At 31.0% G+C, this 23,190-nt stretch overlaps 3 protein-coding genes across 3 annotated transcripts; 1 reads left to right on the plus strand and 2 right to left on the minus strand.

Moving 5' to 3' along the window:
• Positions 1-134: 134 nt before the first annotated feature.
• On the minus strand, positions 135-995 carry LOC137821617 (uncharacterized). The gene is made up of 2 exons (XM_068626298.2): positions 666-995; positions 135-472 (listed from the first exon to the last, which is right to left on the minus strand). The coding sequence occupies exons 1-2, from the start codon at positions 850-852 to the stop codon at positions 351-353; spliced, it is 309 nt and encodes a 102-aa protein (XP_068482399.1). The 5' UTR covers positions 853-995; the 3' UTR covers positions 135-350.
• A 2,565-nt stretch (positions 996-3,560) lies between these two features.
• Positions 3,561-7,628, plus strand: LOC137821851 (putative disease resistance protein At1g50180). Its single transcript, XM_068626628.2, has 2 exons — positions 3,561-4,975; positions 5,771-7,628. Exons 1-2 carry the CDS (start codon positions 3,934-3,936, stop codon positions 7,480-7,482), a joined length of 2,754 nt encoding a protein of 917 aa, XP_068482729.2. The 5' UTR covers positions 3,561-3,933; the 3' UTR covers positions 7,483-7,628.
• Positions 7,629-16,340: 8,712 nt separating this feature from the next.
• LOC150025300 (uncharacterized) lies at positions 16,341-17,214 on the minus strand. Its single transcript, XM_090295478.1, has one exon. The coding sequence runs from the start codon at positions 16,989-16,991 to the stop codon at positions 16,680-16,682; it is 312 nt and encodes a 103-aa protein (XP_090151604.1). The 5' UTR covers positions 16,992-17,214; the 3' UTR covers positions 16,341-16,679.
• Between the last annotated feature and the right edge of the window lie 5,976 nt (positions 17,215-23,190).

A 23,190-nucleotide genomic window follows, 5' to 3' on the forward strand; every position in this document is an offset into this window, starting at 1 on the left:
TGTGGCGGTAACTACCAAGTTAGCGCAGAAAACAGTAAACAAACCCTCAAATCGTGCTTCTACTACTAATTCTAGTAATATAATCATACATAAAATCAGTATACCCGTATTCACCAATGGAAGGCAAAAAGAGATTTAATAGTAGGAAAATTTACACTAAAGAAAACAATTTCAACCATATAAAGTGGCAGTATATGATATAGAGCAACTACAAAAGTACAATCTGAACACTCATCATTTGTCAGCAAAGGAAAAAAAAACACAAGAAAGAAAGATTATAGAGCACAACCAGGGAATATCTGTACATGAGGAGGCTAGTTGAACCTATGAGACATATCTAGCTAGTAGAGCTACACGGGGGGTATGTTAGAGAAAGAGAACCCTTTGTATCCCTTGTAAGCATAATACGCAATCCTCGTGTAGTAGGAACCCGGTATGAACAAGATTACTCCAAGTATTGCAAAGAAGACCCCTATAAAACATTCAAACAAAACCCAAAATCAACAAAAATTAAAAAACAAAAACCATTCCCTTTTCAAAATACTGCCAAAAAGTTTATAACTTTAGCAGATATCTTCAATTTCCCAGCTACCCAGTTGCAATTAGTGATCCCTAATTTCAAAATTGACATTTTTTTTCCCTTAAAATCACTTATTTTTTGTTACCGTGAGCAGTGTCGCCGCCGACATGGTTGTAGGCCATGAGGGAACCGATGATGATGCCGAGGAGGCCACAGACGAGGAGGGAGACGGCAAGGGCGATCTCCTTGATGGGGGGTTTGTTGTTGACGGTGTACGAGGTTCCCATCATGATATCCTCGTCCGAAATCGAGAAAGCGTGATCCACGTACATTGTTACAATCTGTGTTGTTGGATCAGGGAAAGAAGAAGAGGGTTGAGACGGTGGTGGAAGGATGAAAGATTCAGCTTTTGCTTGCACTTGAATTGAAGAGAGTAAAAAAGTTGGGTGTTGTTGTTGAAAGGGAGATTTTAGAATTGACTATGGATTATTCAGAAAGGTAGTTCGTTTGATTACGTCTTCTCTAATCTAATCTAAGCTCAAAACAAGCCAACAGTCCAAGGTTTCTTCTACACCTGATCTTTGATTCTTTATTCATTTTATGTTTATCTTCAATCTTGCAAGTTAATTTATCTCATGTTTTTTACTATTTCATGAAATAAAAATATATTTTAAAAATTACTTTCGATCATATTTATTGGAAATAATGGTCAAATTTAAACATAAATATATTTTAAATTATAATATTAAATAAGATTTGTGTTGGGTTAATTTTTTTATTTATAGAAGTATAATAAAATATTCTACCTAGATGTGAGTTTTTATTGTTAATTTTAAACTTCCAAAAACTAGAGTTGTTATTTTCTTAGTTTCAAGGGCGTAATTTTCTAAGTTAGAATCCTCAACTTTTCTTAGGAAGATATTTTAATATTTGTTTCTTCGGTACGTCACATATGTAAAAAAATTATTATTTTAAATTATCTTTCTATTTACATGTTTGATTTTTATAAACTTTTTTCCATCTTTATTTAAAAGGATTTACATAATAATTTATGTAATTGGAGATTTTCTACGCTCTCTGGATATCACATAACTAGTAATTTAGATGTGGAGCAATCCACATGGTAAATATTTGTTTTAAATAACTAAAATTTATAATAAATCATTTAATGTATAGTATATTTATAGTTAAAAATCTAATAAATTAATATTTCAATATGTAAATTATATTATAAATTTACAATATATAATTTATATTTTGACACAATATTATTTTTAACTATTTTTTTAAATATTAAAACTAAAAAAAATATTATATCTAAAATAATTGGACACTCTTAATTTTGATTTTAAAAAATAAAATATATATTCAAGTAAAACATTATCTTATAAATATATATGTTGCCAATAAATTCAACTGGATTTCAAGAAAAAAAATTAGATTTACCTTTAACTATTTTAATTTTGTACAATATTATAAGGGTCATTATACAAAGAAAGAACATGATATCAACCAAAGAAATGAAAAATTTACTTTTTTTAGAACTCTTCATTGCTTATCTCTATCTATGAGAGTTTGGAGGGTCAATGTTTAATCACTTAAGATAAATGTTTGTCACTTGCATGTGATAATTCAATTCTTCTAACCTTATGTTAAGTACATAATTAGATAAGTAATCAAGAAATTAAAAATTAAAAATTAAGATTATCTTAAATGAATAACAAGGGGTCTATACAAGAGTCCATTAAAGTATTTTGAATAACATTATTCATTTATTACCTATCTCATTTAACCTAAGTATAATTACATATATCTCACTCATTATTCAAGTTCTAGAAAGAGAATTTCTCGACATAAGATAAAAACATCACACTAAAAAAAAAACATATCAACACATAAAATAGTACATTTAGGATTTTGTAAAGTTCATCTTAACTTTCGCAAGAATATATATTATTTAAAGATAATAATTTATAAACTAATTTATAATGAGACAAAAATGGAATAGACAAGTTTGAAAAACTTATTTATTCAAAGAAGACATTCGATATAAATTAGTATATTGTTTATATATATAAATTAGTATGAATGAGTCTATCTCCTTGTATGCAAGTTTTCTAAACAAGGAAGGTAGGAAACAAAAAAAGCTAAATAAGTTTGTAGTAGTTATGATTTGATAAACATAAGTGAAATGAACGAACTCATGCAACTTTATCTTAGGATATTTGAACTGAATTATATGTAGAGAAGATTTGGTAGGTAGATTAATAATATGTATTGGAAGATTCTATTTAAGTTAGAATTGTTGAGTCAAAAGTGATATGATCACTAGTCCCATTATCCAAAATCTAAGGCTTACCAAAGAGAAACAAACGTGTAACATTTGTATAAGAATCTTCTTATGGTATCATTTTATAACATTATATTTAATGCACAAATAATTGAAGTTGTTATTGTACAAGAATGCAAGAAAAACTGAAAAGAGGACAATAAGGTTAGAATTTTTGTGTTATCTTTCTATTGGTTGATAACAATATTACACCATCAAGTAGTGAGACATGATTTATTTTGATATACTTAAAAATATCACATCCTTTAGACATTGTGATAAGAATAATTTATAAATATTTTTTTCAGTTAACCCATCAATACTTCTTTTCAAGACAAATAGTGACAAGAGTGGAAATTAAAAAAAAAACAATACTTTTAATATAATATAGTAATACTCACATTATTTATTTATCTAATTTCTCTAAAATTACATCATACTTTGATTACCAATCTTTCTGTATATATAACCTTAAACTTTTCAGTAAATAAAAAAGTCTAACACCAAGTTATTTATTACTATTATTTTTAGTGATATCTTCTCTTTTAATTACGATTTTTTTATTTATAATATTTTATTAATTAGATTGAGTTTAGTTCAATTTTGAATCAATGATTTGTTGACACACAGAGTGTTCACATGCTGACAAAAAAACAGTGTTCACACCACACACACACATATATATATATATATTAGTTCTATTTCCAATTTATTTCGGGGAAGGTGCATCTACATTTTCTGCACCTTCTTGTTGAAAAATCAAACAACTTTTCAGTCCAAATTGACAACTTATGGCTTCAGCTTAATACTTTAAAGTGGTGATGGATAGAATTGGGAAGGCAAAATTTATTGCATGTTTTGGATGCCAATGGTATAACCCTAATAATGCATAATTTCTGGCCAAATGTTTTGGTCAGTTACTGCAACAAGTCATTGCCAAAGTCAACCCTCTAGTGGTTGCCTTGATTGTTCTCTTCTCTTTGTGAAATATACAGCAGTAGCAGTGTACAAGTTTGAGAGTTAGCAAAAGGGTTTTGATTAATCAGGAAAAGCTTTTTGTTTGGGGAAAGAAGAGCAACCTTGAATGATGGCTCAGGCTATAGTGAACTTCATAGTGCAAAGTCTTGGTGATTTGCTCATTCAAGAAGCAGTGTTCCTTTATGGGGTTGAAGACCAAGTGTTGCTGCTGCAAACTGAATTGAGGCTGATGCGGTCTTACTTGCAAGATGCAGATAGAAGGCAAGATGAAAATGAAAGCCTAAGGAGTTGGATTTCAGAAATCAGAGAAGCTGCTTATGATTCTGATGATGTCATTGAGTCATACGCCTTCAGAGAGGCCTCAAGAAGAAATTTGCCAGGTCTGTCAAATCTCATCACAAGGTATGCTTCAATCATCAACCGATTTATAGAAATCCACATGGTGGGATCTCATGTTAAAAATGTCATAGCTAGGATTTCTAGTCTCACAAGGAGTCTTAAAACCTATGGCATACAACAAGGAGAGGCCTCAAATTCTATGTATGAGAGACAAACTTTGAGGAGGTCTTATTCACATGTCATTGAAGAGGACATCATTGGTGTTGACGATGATGTCAAGATTTTGGAGTCATGTTTGGTCGACCCCAGCAAAAGGTATAGAGTAATAGCCATTTGTGGGATGGGGGGATTGGGGAAGACAACATTGGCAAAGAAGGTTTACCATAGTGTTGATGTGAGGAACAAGTTTGATAGCTTGGCTTGGGCTTACATATCACAGCATTGCCAAGCAAGGGATGTTTGGATAGGAATTTTGTTTAGGCTGATCTCTCCTTCCCAAGAGCAAAGACAGGAAATTGAGAATATGAGAGACGAGGAGCTTGCAAGGATGCTTTACCAAGTTCAAGTGGAGAAATGTTGCTTAGTGGTCCTTGATGATATTTGGAATGCAGACACATGGAACAAACTGAAGCCGGCTTTCCCTCAAGGACTATCAGAAGTTGGTAGCAAAATATTGCTAACTTCTCGAAACATTGATGTTGCATTCCAGATGGATCCTAGTTGTTATCTTCACACACCAAAATGTTTGAATGAAGTTGATAGCTGGGAGTTGTTCCAAAAGAAGGCATTTCCAAAAATTGTTGATCCAGGTATGTAGATTTGTGTTATCCTCTTCCTATAATGCACTCCCAATTATCAACATTATTCACAATGCAGTTGTTTACCACATTGATTAACTTGCCAGTCTAAATCTTTTAGAGCTTAGAACTTGACATTCTTTCTGGTAATTGATGAGGATGCAGAGTGAAAATTTAATTCTATCCATAGTGTTAGTTCATAAAAGCCCTCAAAACAAAAGATATGAAAAGAGAATTGAGAGATTTTTATTGTGCATAATTTCAATTTTTTAACTAGGAAAAATTAGTTATCCAACCCTGTTTATGACCTCTAGAAATTTTCTTTCCATGCTGCAGAAAGGGGGAAGTCATAAGTTGAAATTCATAAAGCAAAATTTCACTAGTCATCATTGAATTTTAGAATATGGTTAACTTTCTGCCATATAAACTTTAGAATTTCAATTGTTTTCTAGTTGTATCTGCCTTGACTATTATCTGTTCTTCACTTCCCCTAAATGAATAGATTTTTCAGTTTCTGTGTATTGCTACAAGTTCAACAAACTTATATGCTCTTTTTTTCTCTGGCTGAAAGTTCAACCATGTCATTTACTTCACATGTTTGTTAGCTAACATACATGAGATGACTAGAGTACTTGATCATTGCAATTATTTTTGTGACCTTCGATTATCTACCAAAGAACAAAATATAGGATTTTCACATGGAAATGAAATACAAACCCTTGTATAATTCATGTAAGAGGTTTAACAATTCCTCCAAGTTGGAACTATTCAATTCATGTTACAATTTTCTGTTCTTTTTTGGCACAGACTACAGAGAGAAGGAGAAGTTGGGAAGGGAAATGGTTGGAAGATGTGGAGGTTTACCATTGGCCATCATTGTTCTTGGAGGACTGCTAGCATCAAAGCCTACATTCTATGAATGGGACATTGTGTACAAGAACATCAACACATATTTGAGGAAAGCAAACGGCCAAGAACAACGCTTAGGAGAGGTGTTGGCATTGAGCTATTACGAATTACCATACCAGCTGAAGCCATGCTTCCTACACTTGGCTCATTTCCCTGAAAACTTAGAGATACCAACAAAGAAACTAATTAGAATATGGGTGGCAGAGGGTATTATATCTTTGGCTCACAATGAAGGAGAAGGTGAAGAAGCTCTTGAGGATGTGGCACAACGTTACTTGACTGAGCTAGTGGAGAGGTGCATGATTCAGGTAGTTGAAAAGAGTTCATCAGGGAGAATTAGAACTTGCCAAATGCACAACCTCATGAGGGAACTTTGTGTAGAGAAGGCATATCAGGAAAACTTTCTTTTGGAGATCAATTCCCGGAATGTAGATGAAACTAGAGGGACATCAAGAGCAAGGTCAGTGGGAAAAGTTCGCAGGATTGCCTTGTGTTTGGATCAAGATGTTGATAGGTTCTTCCCTTCACACCTGAAAAGCCACCACCATTTAAGGTCTCTTCTTTGCTTCCATGAAAAGACAGCTAGGCTAAAAGAATGGGGATTGATGAAGTCATTTTTCAAAAAATGTAGGTTACTCAGAGTCTTGAACTTGGAAGGCATACAGGGTCTGGGAGGGAAGTTGCCAAAAGAAATTGGCTACTTGATCCATCTAAGGTTTCTCAGTCTAAGAAATACAAAAATTGATGAGTTGCCCACATCAATAGGTAATTTAAAATGCTTGATGACCCTGGATCTTCTAACAGGGAATTCAACTGTGCAAATACCAAATGTCATAGGTAACATGCAAAAAATGAGACATTTATATCTACCAGAGTGTTGTGGTTATAGCATTGAAAGGTGGCAACTGGGCAACCTCAAAAACTTGCAGACCCTGATTAACTTCCCTGCAGAAAAGTGTCATGTAAAAGATCTCATGAAATTAACCAATTTGAGAAAATTAGTGATAGATGATCCTAACTTTGGAGGTATCTTTAGGTATCCTAATGTGCAATTCAGTCACCTAGAGTCATTGTTTTTTGTTAGTTATGAAGATACATCAATTGTCCATGTTGCATTAGGATGTCCCAATCTTTACAAACTGCACATAGAAGGGCCTATAAAGAATTTTCCTGAACCCCACCAACTTTCTTCCAAGCTTCAGAAGCTAAAGTTGATGGGTTCTGGACTTGTTGTAGATCCAATGCCAACATTAGAAAAGCTTCCCAATTTAAGGTTGCTTGAGCTGCAACCAGATTCATTCATAGGAAAGCAACTACATTGTTCCAGCCTAGGCTTTGCTCAGCTCAAGTCTCTGGTTATCCATGATTTGTCCAATCTTGAGGAGTGGAAGTTGGATAAAGGAGCCATGCCTTGTCTCAGAGAACTCAAGATTGAAAATTGCACCAAGCTTGAGGAGGTTCCAGATGGGCTCAGATTTCTTACCACTCTTCAGCATTTGGAGATCGAATCAATGTTTGCAGCATTCAGAACCAAACTTGAAAAAGGAGGAGAGGATCATTACAAAATCCAACATGTGCCAACTGTGGTTTTTTGTTATTGTGACTATTAGGTTGGCATTGATTATGTTAATCATTCCATTATAATCTTTGTCTAAACATACTTATGCAAGAACAAATATAGGGTACAAATATAATGGCTAAAGTATCACACTGATTTTAAATTTTTAGTAAACCAAAGATATAATTTTATGACCAATACAATATGAGGTATATCTCACATACTACCTAACACTTTTTTAAATAAATACTAGGTTTTTAACCTGTGCATAGGGAAGGAAAAGATGTATTATTAATATATTAATAAATAAATAAATAAATTATAAAGTAAATATTAATGTATAAGAAATAAAATCAGTATATACAAATAAATAAAAAATTAAATATATTAAAATTAATTAAAATTAATATAAACAATGCATGAACATAAATACTTCACCGTAATAAATTGTTCAAGTTGTTAATATATTTAATTTTCTATTTTAAATTATTGGGCTTTGTTTGTTTGGCCAAATTTTCTTTTTCTGTTTCAGCTAGGTCTTAATCTTTTTCTTATATATACACCATGTATTTTACTCTCTAATATACAAGTGAATAAAAAAAAAATTTATATTTATTTTTCTCTACAATTAGGGTTCATCAAAACCTCTCTTTCTTCATTACGATTACGTGCGATTACGTACGCTACATTAAAACATCACATCAGACAAGGAATATTCATCTCCATAATATGGTATCAGAGCTCTTCGAATGAAGAATTCTGCTGCGCTTCTCTCTGATTTTTATTTCCCTCTTTGCTGTTCTTGGTTATTTTTTTTCTGTTCTCTTTCAAAATCTTGATTGGTTTTAAAAATCTTTTAGGCAATGTTTAATGAAAACCCTAGTCTTCATAGTCTTAATAGTAGTCACACTATTACATGCAAATTTTTGTGGTAAATATGGTCATACTGAGACTGTTTGTTTTTGCAAAGTGGGTTTTCCTTCTAGCAATGTTAAAACCTCAAAGTTTTCTTTTACTAGAAAAGTCTGCACTTTTTGTAATCTTCTTGGCCACACTGTCGACACCTGTTATAAAAAGCATGGGTTCCCTCCTGGCTACAAATTCACCAATTTGACATCCCAAGCCAATAATAGGATTACTACTGACACTTTTTCTGAGCTTTTTTCTAAAGAACAGGATGTAAAGGGGATTCAACTTACATCAAAACAGTGACAATTCCTTACCAACATTTTGCGTAAGCAAAACCTTGAGGATCCTGCCCCTCACACTCAAATTAATCAAGTCGGCACCATCTCTACGGATGAAATCCCCAATACTGAGCATTCTTCAACAGGTAAGTTTCTCTCTTCACTATCTTCTATAAAAGAATCTTGGATTATTGATTCTGGTGCCACTGATCATGTTTGTCACAATTTGAACGTTTTTACTACTTATACTAAAATTAAACATGTCTTAATTAGTCTTCCAAATGGCCAAACTGTTTATGCCACATATTCTGGTTTAGTACGTTTTTCTGATAAGTTTTATTTGTCTGATGTGTTATACGTGCCTCATTTTCAATTAAATTTAATATCTGTTTCTAAACTCACACACCAACTTAAATGCACTTTAACTTTCACTTCAACCCACTGCATTATACAAGACAATCTCACCCAAGAGAGGATTGATACAGTTAAAGCCACTGCTGGCTTGTACCTTGTCACTACCTTGCCTGCTTCTAGTCATTCTAAACCGCATTGTTTTGCTCCTTTTATTAATTATAATATCATAGACAAAACACTATGGCATTATGGACTAGGACACCCTTCACATGAAAGATTACATGTCTTAAGCAAACAATACTCTTTTATTACTGTTGATACTCATCATGTATGTGACACTTGTAGTCGTGCAAAACAGAGAAAACTTCCTTTCACTTTAAGTAATATTGTTACCTCTGCTATTTTTGATCTTGTACACTTTGATATTTGGAGACCATGTTCCATAATTTCTATGCAAGGTTTTCGTTATTTCTTGACTATTGTTGATGATTACTCGCGTTATACTTGGGTTATTTTGCTGCATAACAAATCTGAAGTGCGTCAGCACATCATTAACTTCACTGTTTTCGTTCAAAATCATTTCAAAACTAATATCAAAATGATTCGTACTGACAATGGTGTTGAGTTTGCTATGTCAAATTTTTATGCTTCAAAGGGAATTATACATCAAAAATCTTGTGTTGAAACACCACAACAAAAATGGCATTGTAGAACCTAAACATTAACACATACTAAATGTAACCCGGACTTTACTTTTTCAAGCAAATTTTCCTCCTATTTTTTGGGAATTTGCTGTAAATCATGTTGTTTTCTTAATAAATGTTATTCCTACTCCATTACTTAATAACATCACTCCTCATGAAAAGTTGTTTGGAAAACCATATGACATTTCCTTTCTAAAAGAGTTTGGTTGTCTATGTTATTCTAGTACCATTATTGCACATAGGAAAAAATTAGATGATAGATCTATCAAAGGTATTTTTCTTGGCTTCCCGCAAAATACAGAAGGTTATATTATCTTAAATTTAAAGTTTCATAGCATAGAGATATCAAGACATGTAATCTTTCATGAAAACCACTTTCCATATAAATTGGACAGTGGCTTGCCTAAGGACCCTAACACTTTATCTCTCCCTATTTCTAATGCATATAATTCTGCTTTTGATTTTTTTTATGATACTGCACCTCCTGTCGAGCCATGTGCCTCTACTTCTGCACCCAATATTGTCCCTCCACCAGCCTCATTATCCTATGATCTTCCAACAAATAGTGCCTCTGCTCCTACATCCAACATTGCACCTCCATCAGAATTATCACCGCCTGCATCTCCAGGAAGCATCTCACCCCAATTTCCAAGAAGATCAGCTCGTCCTCACTGACAACCTGCCTATCTTGCAGATTTCCACACTACAACCAATACTGTAAGTAGTAGATATCCTATTCATAATTACTTGTCTTACAATTCCTTATCTTCCAATTTTAGAAATGTTATTTCCTCTATCAATTCTCATCCTGAACCTCAGACATATAACGAAGCCTCCAAACATGCTTCTTGGCAATCTGCCATGCAAGATGAGCTTCAAGCTCTTCTGCTAACAATACTTGGCAACTTAACCCTCTCCCTTCAGGAAAGAAAACTATTGGTTGTAAATGGGTATATAAAATCAAATACCATTCTGATGGCACTGTTGAGCGCCACAAAGCTAGAGTTGTTGCCAAAGGGTTCACCCAACTTGAAGGACTTGATTTCTTATACACTTTTGCACCTGTTGCTAAACTCACTACCCTCCGCCTTCTCCTTGCTATTGCCACTACCAAAAATTGGATTTTAAAACAACTTGATGTCAATAATGCATTTCTTCATGGTGATCTCCATGAAGAGGTATACATGACCCCCCCACCTGGCCTCTCTCTTCCTTCTCCCCAGCATGTTTGCAAGCTTCAACGGTCTTTGTATGGCCTTCGTCAAGCTGGTCGCCAATGGTACGCCAAACTTTCTACTTTTCTTTTATCAAATAATTACTCTATTTCTGTTGTTGATCACTCTCTTTTTCTTAAATATAATAATGATAAACTCACTGTTATTCTTGTTTATGTTGATGACTTGGTCTTAACTGGTGATGACACAGAGAAAATCAATACAATTACTGCATCCCTTCACCATCACTTCAAGATAAAAAATTTAGGTAATCTCACTTACTTTTTGGGACTGGAAATTGATCGCAACAATACTGGTCTTCATTTAAGTCAACGCAAGTATACTCTTGATCTCCTTCAAGAAACTGGCATGCTTGACTCTGCACCTGTGGCCACTCCTATGACTCACACCTCTCGTCTCTCTCCCGACCAAGGCTCACCTCTCGATGTTGATGCCACTTCCCAATACAGAAGACTCCTTGGACGTCTAATTTACTTAACCAACACGCGACCAGACATCGCCTTCGCTGTCCACAATTTAAGCCAATTCATATCTGCACCCACAATTCATCATCAACAAGCTGTCTCACGTCTTTTGCGTTACCTCAAGGGCACCCCTGGTGAAGGACTATATTTTCTCACACTAGTTCACTTCACCTCTGTGGTTTTAGTGACTCTGGCAACATGTTCTACCACATGCAAATCTGTCACTGGATATTCCATCTACTTAGGAGACTCCCTAATATCATGGAAATCAAAGAAGCAGCTCCTCTGAAGCCGAGTATAGAGCCCTTGCCACCACCACATGTGAGTTACAATGGTTGTCTTACCTCCTTCAGGATTTACATCTTCCTCTGTCCCAGCCTGCAACCCTGTAATGTGACAACAAATCTGCCTTTCAAATAGCTTCCAATCAAGTTTTTCATGAACGAACCAAGCACATCGAAATTGATTGCCACCTAGTTCGTGAAAAACTTAACTCTGGTCTCCTCAAACTACTGCCCATTACTTCTGCAATGCAAGTTGCTGACATATTCAGCAAGCCCCTTGCTTTCGCACAATTCTCTACTATCAAATTCAAGTTGAGCCTGACAAATATCTACTCCCCAGCTTGAAGGGGGTGTTAATATATTTAATTTTCTATTTTAAATTATTGGGCTTTGTTTGTTTGACCTAACTTTCCTTTTCTGTTTTAGCTAGGTCTTAATCTTTTTCTTATATATACACCATGTATTTTACTCTCTAATATACAAGTGAATAAAAGTTTCTTTTATATTTATTTTTCTCTACAATTAGGGTTCATCAAAACCTCTCTTTCTTCATTACGATTACGTGCGATTACGTACGCTACATTAAAGCATCACATCAGACAAGTAATATTCATCTCCATTTACTGTAATACAAGTATCAACAAACTGATACAAATTTTGAGGAAAATAACTAACAATAAACAATTATGTAAAAGAAAATTATCCTAAAAGACGAATAACTCAAATTTCATTATTTGGTAGGTTAACTTCTACTTAAAAAAAATTATTAGCTTCTTTGAAATCATTTAACATACAAAAATTCTTTCATCCCGTTCCAAGTTTTGTTGATTTATTTGACACATTTTCTTTCAATATTTTCTATAAAAATATAATTTACATAATTAAATATATAAACGTGTAAATGTAAATAATAAATTAAATAAAAAATACAAAAAAATATTAATATATAAGATATAAACATTAGATATGCTAATAAATAAATAAAAACTAAACATACTAAAATTAATATAAATAATACATGAACACAAATAATATACATAAATAAATAAATAAATTGTTCAGGTATCAACAAACTAAAACAAATTTTGAGATAAGTAAGTAACAATAAATAGTTATGTAAAAAAGAACTCATCCTAAAAGCCGAATAACTCAAATTTCATTTGTTTGGTATGTTAATTTCTGCTTCAAAAACAATTTTACTGTCTTCTTTGAAGTCATTTAACCTTCAGAAATTCTTCCATCCCGCACCAATTTTTATTTATTTATTTGAGACGTTTTCTTCACTATTTTTGTATAAAAATATTTTATATAGTTATATATATATAAATGTACATGTAAATGAGAAAATAAATAAAAAAATTACACAACAATATTAATATATAAGAAATAAACATCAATAAATGTGAATAAATAAAAAACCAAATATACTAAAATCAATATAAAATATCAAGTGATGAGAAGTTGAAAGAATTTTTTTGTATAATTGTTATGTATGTTTGATTGTAGAATTAGTTAAGCAATGGACCTAACTTTACTTATTTGATGTTCAAGTGTAAATAAAAAGTGCTTATAATAAATAAGATGAAAGTCTTTGATAAGTCATATTTTATACAAATTTCCCCCAAAACATATTTTTTTTTATGTTATTTTAATTTCATTGGAGTTAAGGTTTTAGACCAATAGTTTTTTTTAAATGTATGAGATAGGTTTTGTTTGATTTTATTGTCTTAAATTTAAATGAGTTCATGGGATTACAGTCTTGTCATACATAAATAGGGAGCATATGAGGTAGGACCTAATCGTATTACAATTAAATAAGTTATGTATATGCATAATCCCAAAAAACCATAATACCATCAAAATATGGCCTATCAACCATCACACAACCCCTCTATTCATCACCCCCCTCCACCCCAACTTTACAATTATAGATTGTCATGACCACAATTGTCAAGATTACACAAAATCGAACCAGAAAACTTTACACAAATATAGCCCAAACGACTTCAGTTCAAGCTATCAATATCCAACAAAAAAACCTTCTCTTTGCCCAATAGCTAAATAACAACTGTTTTAACCCTAAAAAATAATATATCGCTAAGTTGTGTATTGTTGTTGATAGTGAGCAAAATTGTGCAATGTTTACTTTGTCCCTGCATAACCTCTATTTGGTCCTTTCCCAACCATCAACACACAAAATAAAGCTCATGTAGTACAAGTCAAAGACATGGCATAGCATATCAACAAACACACATTCAAACATTTTGTCCCAATTAACTTGGACCATCAAAACCAATTTAAATTACCTAAAGGTTGACATAGATGTGTAAGGATTTAACACTCAATCATAATATAAAAAAAATTAAAAAGACATATTTTAGAGCACAACCAAGTCCATGTCTTTAGCTGGGCCAAGTAAAAAACTTCTTCTACATTCACCTTCCCTTATTTAAGAAAGACTCTATTTTTATGATCCCAGATACCCCAAATTACTCCAATGCATAACCCTTTCCATACCAGGTTCTACTTATAGTTAATATGAAAGAGATGAAATTATTCAAAATGACACCTGAGATCAACATATTTTACAAATCTTACACTTAATAGTTCCAACATTTACTCTAGACACTTCCTACAACGTTACATAAAAAAAAAATACTAAATAGATTTCTCATGATGTTCTTACTTTTCAATTAACCACTCCTTCTTTTCTATGTGCCTTTAAATTAAGTATTCATTATGTTTAAAGCAAAGTAATATATTGAAAGAATGAGCCTATTTAGTAAAACAATTTTAAAAATAAATATTTATTATATTTTCACTACAAGAAAATCATGAAATAAAAACCAATTTTAGAGACCAAAAGTAATTAGTTGTTATAGTGACTAAATTAGAAATCATTGTAAAAACTACAAAAAAAATTTTGGTTTCTAAATTAGTTTATATTATTCTTAAATGGTTTTTAAATTGGTATCTAATTAGCTACCAAGATTTTTGCTACCAAATTTAGAATCTAATAATTGGTAGTTAAAACATTGGTATCTAATTAAATATCAATTTAGAAACTATTTAACAATAATAAAAACTAAGTTTAATCTCTAAAATAGTCTATAATTTACTCTAACAAGTAAATCATATATGTATTAAAAACATACGGGTAGTATATAAAAATAGATAATAACTCTTTTTAACCAAGATTTTTGCTACCAAATTTAGAATCTAAATAATTGGTAGTTGAAATTTTGGTAGCTAATTAGATATCAATTTAAAAACTAATTTAGAAGCCAATAATTTTTTTAGTCTTTAAAATGTTCTCTAATTTAGTCACTATAGTAACTAATTACTTTTTGTCTATAAAATTGATTTATATTTAATGACTTTCTTGTCCTATAAATAAATATATCTCTTTGTTTTTATTTTAAAATTATTCAATAACTTTAGTCATCTTTATAAAAATTATTTTAATTATATACTTCCTATATTTCTATTTTGAAGACTCAATTATCTAATTCATTATAATTAAAAAATATTAATATACTTAATAACAATAAATATACCAGAAATTTATATCTTTTCCTAAGACTCTTTTAGCAAATTTTTCAATTCAACATATTAATGTAAAAATATTATAAAGTGTTTTACAAAAATAATAAATATTATTTTTAATTTAGGTCTTGTGTATAAAAATAAAAAGAGTATTAATTTTTAATTTCTTGCCTGATGAGATATTCCAGAATTGAGAATCCCAATGTAGCAGGCTTCTGACATTTGTGAGTCTGCAAAATAAGAAGGAATGTATCACATCATTCTGCAAAAGTGCAAACTGACAGAAAAAATAAATTGATTCATTCAAAACTAATCAATTCTAATTTATGTGTTTTTTTTTTAATTATTTTATTAAAAAAATGATATGGGTCGAACTTCTTTAAAGTTGGTAATATTCTCAGAAAGAAACTTTTTAAATATATTATCTGATATAAACATAAATTCTTTTTAATATTGAAAACCGTTATTATGATTTCAATTCACATGAAAGTATTGTATGAGTAAAAACCCTTGAATAGTTCATGTGTTTGTTGTTTCTTTAATACCATAATTTTAAAACCATTTTCAAATAGAATTTGAAAAGCTTTAGAACTGATAAAAAAAAATGTCATATTGAAACGAGAGAACAAAATCACAAGCGTCTAAAAAGAACTTTATGTAAGTTTTTTTTGGTCGTGTAACGCATCATAACATTCTTGGTTTTCCGAACCACTCAAACAACAAAAACAGCATATTCCTTTGGGTTTATGCCATGTTCCTTCCACAGAATTTCTTAGAACCATCTTTAGTTCTCATTTCACAAAAAATATTATTTGAATCTTGATTTTGTAAAATGTAGTTTATTTGTATTATTAAAAATTACAAAATTAATTCGTAACATAATATTTACACATATATAAATCATGAAATATCCATATCTTTATTCAATTTTCTTTTAAATTTAACACAATTTCATAAAATCAGACAAATGTTACATTTACTTATATATTATTATTACTATTATGGAATTAGTCGGATCTAGAACCTATGAAAAAACCTATAACGTGAAGCACCATATTTTGGAGTTACTATTGTGGGGGCAGTTTTCTTAACCATAAAGGAGTTTCTCAAATATACCAAAACTAACCATGGAAGCATTGGCAACACAGGACAATGGACCATGCCAAAAGTAGCAAAATCTGTTCAAATTTAGCAAACTGAATCCCAATATAATAACCCCAGATCCATTAGTGTCCAAAAATTGAACTCCTCTTAGGAGCTAGAGATAGATCTATCACAAACAATGATGTGTTTCATTACTGCTAAATGAATACAGTTAGATAGATGAGAAAGAAACATTGAACTCTTAGTCAAATTACAGAGCGACAAATGGAGTGTTGTAGGAAGAACTAGAAAATGAAAGAGGAAGAAACAATTGATATATATATGTACGAGGTGATAATTGAAGATGTAATTGAATGTATATGGGAAGGTGGCTAGCAAAGAGGTTGGTTGGGTGTGCGTAGGACGAAGATAGAAGCCAGATCGTGGGACACTGAGAAGAAGCCCTCTGATGGTGGGTCTAAATTGCGTCTTGGGGGCACTCGTGGTTTCTTTGGAGCTGGAGGGCACACCAATGGGGTCCTTAGTTTTTGGGACGGTGATGTGGGTGTGTGACACTCTTCTACAACATCCTCGTTTACCACCTCCTTTGTTGTTCCAAGATCGTGTTTCAAGGTCCTGTTTGTTGGAACCACGGTTCTTATGGGCGTAATTGGCCGAAATTCTTCTAGGATTTGAAGGCCCATTTGCTTCTCCTATGCAAATACAAAGGAAATGTATTCACTTTGGCTAAAATTGAAAAAAAAGAAAAGAAAATTTTGATCTAGAGGGGTGTGTGGAGGGAGAGGATGAAAGGGTGATGGTGATGATGATGATGATGAGAGGTGGTGAAAGAGAGATAGATATATGAGAGAGAGAAAGAGAAAGAAAGGACTATGGAGATGTTGTGTGGGGATACACATGCAATGATAAAGAGGAAAAAAAGGAGAATTGGAAAAAAGAAGTGAAAATTGAGAAAGGGAACAAAAGTGACAAAACTGAAAAAAGGAAAAAAAAAGTATATGTTATTCCCTCTTCTAACTTTCTATCCTTCTCCATCACCTCTTATTAATCAAACCAAAACAATTCAAAGTCGAGATCAAAATTAAAAGGCTAAAATTGATGTAACTATAGTCGTTACTACAAGACTACGACCTGCATAACACATAACACTTCTTCTTGTTGCATTTTTTTGTTTTTCCGGTCTTTAGGTTAGGTTTCTTTTGGCTGAATCTCCTTGAATCTGGACACAATAGGGGGAGTACCTGCGAAGACACTCCGACGATCAAGTTAGTCCGAGAGCTAGGTATTAGAAGAATAGGGAGTGAATAGTTACCTTGGGTGTTGTGCCCCTTCTGCTATTTATACTACTCTAGATAGGTTCTGGTTGTTATGGGTCTGCTTTGGGGTCCAAACAAAAGCTCAATTGTGTCTTAACCGTGTTTATTACCTAAATTGGTTTATTTATGTCTAATTACGTATTTAACTTTACATCTTGTTTTCTAGTCAGTTTTATCGTCTGGTCGACATTTCGACCACCGATATTACAATAATAAACATTTAAAAGAAAATGTAAGATTCACACTAACAAATATTTTTTTTTATAAACTGCCTTAAAAATGAATATATATGATAAAAAAAAACATAATTATCACTTAATTAGAGTTATCAAAAGTATTAAACAGATAAAGCATCTATAATGCTTGAGCTGGCTCTGTCAGGTCCATCATATCAGCCATAATTGGTTCAATTCTTTTTAGGCCTCATGTTTTAAAATCAAGTTTGACAGATCCAGTGCCACACAATGCTAATTATTTTGATTATCATGTTCTTAGTGTCATCGTTTTTAAAGTGAAATGTTTGTGTAGATTATAATAACTAGAAAAATGTTACTTTTTTTTATAGGAAATGTGATATAATAATTTAATTTTTAAATGTAAAATTAGTTTTCTTTCAATTATAATTTAGTGAATAGTCTAATTAGGATTATTATATAAAAAAGCTAAAACATGGAAAAAAAACTTGATTGATGAGTTAATCTGACATAGTCACATGATTGCTTAGCTGCTGTTCATGTGGTGGCCTCCCCAACACTCGAGTCTTTGTCTTTCTTCATCACCCAAACTCTCCTTTTCTCTATGCTTCGCTGTTCCTGCTTCAATCAACCACCTTTTTTTCTCCCTAATTTCAAGTCAACTTACTATTGCTTTTCACCTTCTTCTCTCTTCAATTCCTTTTCACTTCTCCATTGCATGGATCTCAACTACTATCAAATACAATTACTAAACTTAATTATCATATTTTACTTACTTAATTATAGTTTTATTATCAAAAGACATCTTATTTGGATTAAGAGAAAAAATAGTATATAAATCACTTCTATTTCACATTATATTTCACCCAAAAAAAAATATTAATTTGTGTATTAAAAAGATAACTTTTTTCATATATTTTTAAATTATCAAGTTCTTTACACATTGTGTAACAAAGACACTTTTTTCATCAAAACAGCTAAGTTTATAACTTCCCTTTAAAAAAAGTATAAAAGAATTAAAAAATGTTGTGTTTAGTCTAAGTATTAATTTTGTTTGTCGGTGAAACACAACAAAAAGTAATTAACTTTAACTTATAAGACAATAAAGTGTAATATTTATCCTTTAAAAATGGTATAGTTTATTTAAAATATACGTTTTTTATCTATGCATTAATTTTTTTATTGGGTAACACAATGTGAAGCAATGAAGTAACTTTAAGTTTTAAAGTGATGTAAAGCTAATGAATAAATGGAATAATTTGTTTTTTATTGGTTCATTTAAAATTAGAACATAGTACATGTGTATCTAATCGGGATAAGCTGCATCACTTAAATTCTTAAATATTAAGATTTTGTGTTCAACTAGTCTTTATTATATAAGATTGGTTTATTAGTTATTTTTTAACTCTTAGTATGTTGTTTGATTCAAGCGTCATGCAACTTGGAATAAGTTTTTTTTTCACATGAAAAAGATGGATACATTAAAAAATAAAACAAGTAATACAGGTAGAGAAATAAAAAATTATAAAAAATAATAATAATAAGCCTGTGCAAGTCAACCAAAACTTCATAGCAAATCCCAAAGATAATCATAGACATGTTTTTTAAGCATTTGTTTAAGGTAATATTAGGATAATCATAAATGCATCGAATCAATCAGATATTATTAACTACGTACATTTACTACATAAGTGGTAATTCACTAATTTGTTAAAATTGTAGCAGCAGATCAACCTTGGTAACAACGTTTCTTGTTGTTTCTTTCCTCTTCTCTTTTTTTTTTTTTTTTAATTTTCTGCTAACATATTGTTTTCTGTTTATCCTCCAATATTTCAGAAGTAGAACTTATTTATTTTAATAATGTTTTCTAAAACCGAAAGCTCATCAAAATAATGTCATGCATATGAATAAACATTCATGGTACTTTTAAATAAATTAAATATTCATAGAAAGATATTTTATTCTTTCTTAAATATTTTAAGATACTCACTTGGCATTGTAGACTTTACATATATTTAGGTAATATAATATATATTTGAATGGATGTATAAAATATGTATCTAGGTAGGTATCTTTGCATTATATTCCTTGCAGCCAGATAGTAGTGTTGACTACCCAATATATATAATTGAAAATATAAGCTTACTTTAGATCCAAACCAAATAATCATATGCTAATAAACAAAAGCTGCTTAACTCACATCAATTTGTTTCTTAAAGCATAGTTTATATGTAGGGGTGACAGAAACTGTCACCATATTAATATAATATACTTGTCTTTAGATGTGAAGACATATGAAAGGCTATACTTCTTATGGAGAAAGCATATAGTAGTACGGCTTGTTCAATCTCAAGTTTTTGAATGAAGATAGAACAAAGGTTTGTCACTGAAAGAAACTTAAAGAAGAAAGTTATCAATTTATACACCGCAAAAGAAATTTGATAATTTTTTTTTAGCACAAATCAAATTAAAAGATTAAAATGATATTTATGATTCTGGCAAAAAGGCTACCGAGTTTTCTCCATAAAATTATAGATAGTAAGTAATATGCTTTCTATTAAGGTATTGATCAATGAAATTATGATTTAAGAAAAAAAAGTATATTATAATGATGGTAGATTTTGAGAAAGCGTATGATTTTTTAGATTGAAATTTTTTGTGTTATATGATGGAAGGTTATGTTTTAGTATTAAGTGGATCAAATGGATTAGGGAATGTCTTGAATCCTCATCTGTATATGTTTAGTAAACGAGAGACATATAGATGGATTCAAATTAAAAAAGTGTAAGGTGATCATCTCACACCTTTTTCTTTTCCTAATTGTTGTTGAAGGTTTAGGTGAAGTTGAGGCAAACAGAGGGTAAAGAGATTTGCAGGGTGTTCAAATAGGTAAGAAGAATATCATCAAGATTAGTATGTTGTAGTCTGCAGATGACATCTTATTCATTTGTAAGGCACATACGGAAAACATTTTCGTTATTAAAAATATCCTTAGATGTTTCAAACTAGTCTTAGGATTAAAGGTGAATTTTCACAAAACAAAATTAGAAGGTTTGGGTGTACATCAGTCCAAGTTGTGTAGGTTCTTTGCGATTTTAAATTGTCATATCATGGTCCTCCATTTAAATACCTATGCATTTTGGTTGGAGGAAATCATAGAAGAAAATCTTTTTGGCAAGATTTGATGGCTAAGATTAAAAAGAGATTAGTTAAATGGAAATGAAAACATATATCCTTTACAGATAGAGTGACCTTAATAAAATCAGTATTATCTGTGGTGCGTTTATATTATTTATCCTTGTTTTAAATGCCAAGAAACTTTTTAAGGGTTGGGGACACCAAGATAGGAAAATAGAATGGGTAAGTTGGAAGTTATATGCAAACCTAAACATATAGGTGATTTAGGTATTAAAGACCTTATAAATTTTAATTAAGCTTTGTTGGGCAAGTGGTTTTGGAGATTAAGCAGGGAAGAGAATGAGTTGTGGATAGATATTTTAAAATCAAAGTATGATGCATGACATTCATTATTAGAATGTAAGGATAACAAGAACGAGTCTTTATGATGGAGGGATCTTAAGAAAGTATGTGGTGATGAAGAAGGGAAAAAGGGGGAAATGGTTCACGAATAACATATGAAAAATTAGAAATGGGAATAAGATTCTAGATGATAAATCTCTAAAGGATAAATATCCTAGAATGTATATGCTAATTCTAAGAAAAAAAAAGTTATTGATTGCTGATATGGGAGTGTGGTATGTTGATCAATGGACTTGGAATTTTAAGTGGAGAAGGAAATGGTTTGCACGGGAGGAAACTTTGGTGTATGAAATACTACATAAGGTTAAGAATATTAAATTACAAAGTCATAAAGTCGACGAACACTACAAGAAAATCATGAAATAAAAACCATTTTTTAGAAACAAAAAATAATTAGTTGTTATAGTGACTAAATTAGAAACCATTTTAGAGACTACAAAAATTTTGGTTTCTAAATTAGTTTCTATTATTGTTAAATGGTTTATAAATTGGTGTCTAATTAGCAACCAAAGTTTTTGCTACTAATTATTTGGATTCTAAAACCTTGGTTGCTAATTAGACACCAATTTGGAAACCATTTAACAATAATATAAATTAATTTTTTTAAAAAAATATAGTCTCTAAAAGGTCTCTAATTTAGTCACTATAGCAACTAATTATTTTTTGTCTCTAAAAATTAGTTTTTATTTCATGATTTTCTGGTAGTGAAATGAAAATAAAATGAGAGGAAAAAATGAGAATATAGTGTAAAGTTAACATATTCAACAATGCAAAGCAACCTGATGGGGGAAGATGTTGATATTTACACAACTTTGTGGAATACTATAGCACTTCCCTCATCTTTGTTCTTTTGTTAGAGGTTGTTTAAAAAATAAAATACCTACTTTCGAAACTTAATTTATAGATGTATTCTCCTTAATACATGTGCATGTGTCATGGTGACAATTTTAAGGAATCTATCACTCATTTGTTCTTTACCTCTCAGATAGCTAGTCAAATATGAAATTTGTATGATAACTTATTAGAAATTACATCATAGTAATGCTAAATTACACTTTCTAGAATTTCGACTCATGAAAATTATGTTATTTTTAACAATCACAGATTGGATGACCTTGACATCCATATGATAATTCAAATTAAATCTTGAACATGGATAACTAACAAATATCTCTAAATTTTTTCTCTTATTCTGATATTTATTTCTCCTTACATGTTTTAAATCTTTATGATCATGATCACCAAGCGGATTAATGCTGGCAGCAGTTACACTTTAATTTTATCAAACTTTCTAACCTAGATTTTATTTATTTTTACCAGGTTTGACGACTGGTTCAAAGGGACACATAGTAGCAATATGTCACGTTTTCAAATTGTCCAATCTCCATAATTCCTCTATTTCATTGGAACACATTCATAGCTGGAAGATAAATTATAAAAAAAAAAAACTCCAATTCTGATATATTTTACAACATCTGCAAAATCAACCATATATAATGTTTTTCATATGTTTATGAAATGATTAATCTAATGACAGTTACATTGTGTTGCTATTAGAAGTAACTGAATATTTCATCAATCTTATAATTTTAAAATAATAATAATAATAATATTGAGTTTGTTTGAAAGAAACCGATTAAGAGCGTGTTAGTGTCAACTATTGATATATACCAAAGTGAAGGTTAGCTTAACAACTGCAACATCAACATTAAGAAGCTTGACAAAGGACCCACAACACCAAAAAATGTTACACTACATCAATTTTATACCCTATAGTATCATTTTTAAAAATAAATGTAACATTTTTTAAATAAGCGTTTCTATAAGAAAAT

Source organism: Phaseolus vulgaris, chromosome 9, assembly GCF_051622355.1.
Source record: "Phaseolus vulgaris cultivar YP4 chromosome 9, ASM5162235v1, whole genome shotgun sequence".
In the NCBI taxonomy this organism is placed as follows: Eukaryota; Viridiplantae; Streptophyta; class Magnoliopsida; order Fabales; family Fabaceae; genus Phaseolus; species Phaseolus vulgaris.

Coding starts and splice junctions, on each gene's coding strand:
- LOC137821617 (XM_068626298.2), bottom strand. CDS start 852: ATGTACGTGGATCACGCTTTCTCGATTTCGGACGAGGATATCATGATG. Junction 473..665: donor CGGCGGCGACACTGCTCACG/GTAACAAAAAAT, acceptor AATGTTTTATAG/GGGTCTTCTTTGCAATACTT.
- LOC137821851 (XM_068626628.2), top strand. CDS start 3,934: ATGATGGCTCAGGCTATAGTGAACTTCATAGTGCAAAGTCTTGGTGAT. Junction 4,976..5,770: donor TCCAAAAATTGTTGATCCAG/GTATGTAGATTT, acceptor TTTTTGGCACAG/ACTACAGAGAGAAGGAGAAG.
- LOC150025300 (XM_090295478.1), bottom strand. CDS start 16,991: ATGGGCCTTCAAATCCTAGAAGAATTTCGGCCAATTACGCCCATAAGA.